Source organism: Nanorana parkeri, unplaced genomic scaffold (assembly GCF_000935625.1).
Source record: "Nanorana parkeri isolate BGI_ZX_2015 unplaced genomic scaffold, ASM93562v1 scaffold477, whole genome shotgun sequence".
Classification (NCBI taxonomy): domain Eukaryota; kingdom Metazoa; phylum Chordata; class Amphibia; order Anura; family Dicroglossidae; genus Nanorana; species Nanorana parkeri.
The window spans coordinates 1,065,156-1,067,070 of record NW_017306745.1 but is presented as its reverse complement, the minus strand read 5'-3'; the positions used below and the strand labels follow the sequence as shown (position 1 = coordinate 1,067,070).

The following is a 1,915-nucleotide window of genomic DNA, read 5'->3' as shown; positions in this document are numbered from 1 at the left end:
TGCCCCCGCCCCCCCCCCCCCCCTAGCTTCGACCCTGCCCACACTACAAGGGTTAAATGCTCATTTTGTCTAGGGAGCTAAAATAACAAAGTAATACTCACCTGAACTTATCCTGGCTAGCTCTTACACCGCTCCCTGCAGCCTCTCTGCTCCTCCGCTCCAGCAATCGAATGCCCCTCTGCGTCCTCACGTCCAATACGTTGAATAAGACGTGATGACTCACAGGAACTGAGACCGATGGAGCGGTGGGGTAGCGAGCCTGAAAGGGGGCGGTCCAAAAGCAAGCCCCACTGCAAGGGTTAAGGTTTTCCCAAAGTTCTGCTTTAAAGAGGAACTTCACACCTCACCCAACCAAAGATACATTCTTTGCCCCCCTTACCATGGGTGCTGTAATAATGTACAGACAAGTCCGGAGGATCCAACATTGTCCTCTTCCCTGGCACTGCTGTCCTGCTACACATCCCATCCAACACCGCCATCTTCTCTGTACGTCAGGGACCTGGCTGCTTTAAGATCATCCTAGCAAACACACTTGCGTCGTTGAACTCCTGATGTATCAATGCATTTATACAATGAACAGATCTTCCTTATAGCCACCAATCAGATCCAAACTATTAGGACAGACATGGATCCAACTGTGGAGGACGTAATCCCATTAAAAGGATGCCAATACATCAGACTCCCTGGACACTACAGGAACAAGCTGGGGGTGCGGCCCCCGACACAGATCCAGTACTATGTACTCACCAGTTCATCCAGTAATTTATTGTGGTATTTCAGTTCTGAACCAATATCAATGGAAAGCTAAAGAAGAAAAGAAAAAAGAAAAGTTACAATGGGGAAGGCCCTTGTTTCAATAAATGGCAAATTAAAAAGAAATTGGGGAAGACCATTCTTGGCATTCTATCTCATGTATAGAGAGGTCAGTAAGACAAATTCAATACAAGAAAGATATCCAGAACCTTAGAGGGACTTCATAAATATTATTACTATATTTATATAATAACAACAACAATCATCATCATTTTCACTGCAAGGTGTAACTGCTTGTTTTTGTCTAGGGAGCTAAAAATAAAAAAAGTTATACTCACCCAATCCTCCGAGCCGCCTGGCTCTTAGACCGTTCCCTGGAGCCTCTCTCCTCCAACCCTGCAGCGGTCTAACTGGAAGAACATTTTGCAACTAATTAGGTTAATTGGCAACAGGTCAGTAACATGATTGGGTATGAAAAGAGCATCTTAGAGAGTCAGATCGCCTCAGAAAAACGACAGGCTGAGGTTCACCAATCTGTAAAAAGCCGCATCTAAAAATTGTTGAATAATTTCAGAATAATGTTCCTCAATGTAAAATTGCACAGACTTTAAATATATCACCAAGAGGGCCGATATATAATATATATGTAAATAAAACACATGCAAAATAACAATGAACCTTCTGAAATGTTTGTGATTGGAGTGAGGGCACTACAAGGAGTGCCCGGTACAGCCCCCTCATTAAAGGAGAACTATGAGGTGAGTGATTTTCACTCGGCCTCATAATCTGAGACGACCCGTGACAATGAGACTGTCGAAGTGAGCGAACACATACCGTCGCTCGCTCACTTCTCGATCTATTCTCGATCTATTCGTCCAGAGAGCCGTGACTGTCACTCCCCCCCTCCCAGCGCTGACTGGCGGATCGGACGGGGGTGGGGGCGGGTACAGCTGGCTCTGCCTCTAGATAGGCAGAGCCAGCTGTCATTCACGCAGCTGGGGGGATCCCGGCATAATTATCGGGATCCGCTCCGGCTGTGGTGTCTCAGTATACCGCGAGCTGCAGCTCCCTATATACTGAGCTTAGGGTGATGGGGGGACGCTAGTTTGTGTCCTCCCGTTACCCTAAGGAGAATTATGGGGAAAAGCCCTAACCCCATAGT

At 46.6% G+C, this 1,915-nt stretch overlaps 1 protein-coding gene across 1 annotated transcript in view; it reads right to left on the bottom strand.

The window, feature by feature from the left end:
• BET1 (Bet1 golgi vesicular membrane trafficking protein) overlaps positions 1-1,915 on the bottom strand; it is a 7,804-nt gene that overhangs the window by 2,682 nt on the left and 3,207 nt on the right. Inside the window, exon 2 of the mRNA XM_018560767.1 lies at positions 748-804. Within this exon, the coding sequence (XP_018416269.1) occupies positions 748-804 (57 nt within the window). The remainder of the gene's footprint in view (positions 1-747; positions 805-1,915) is intronic.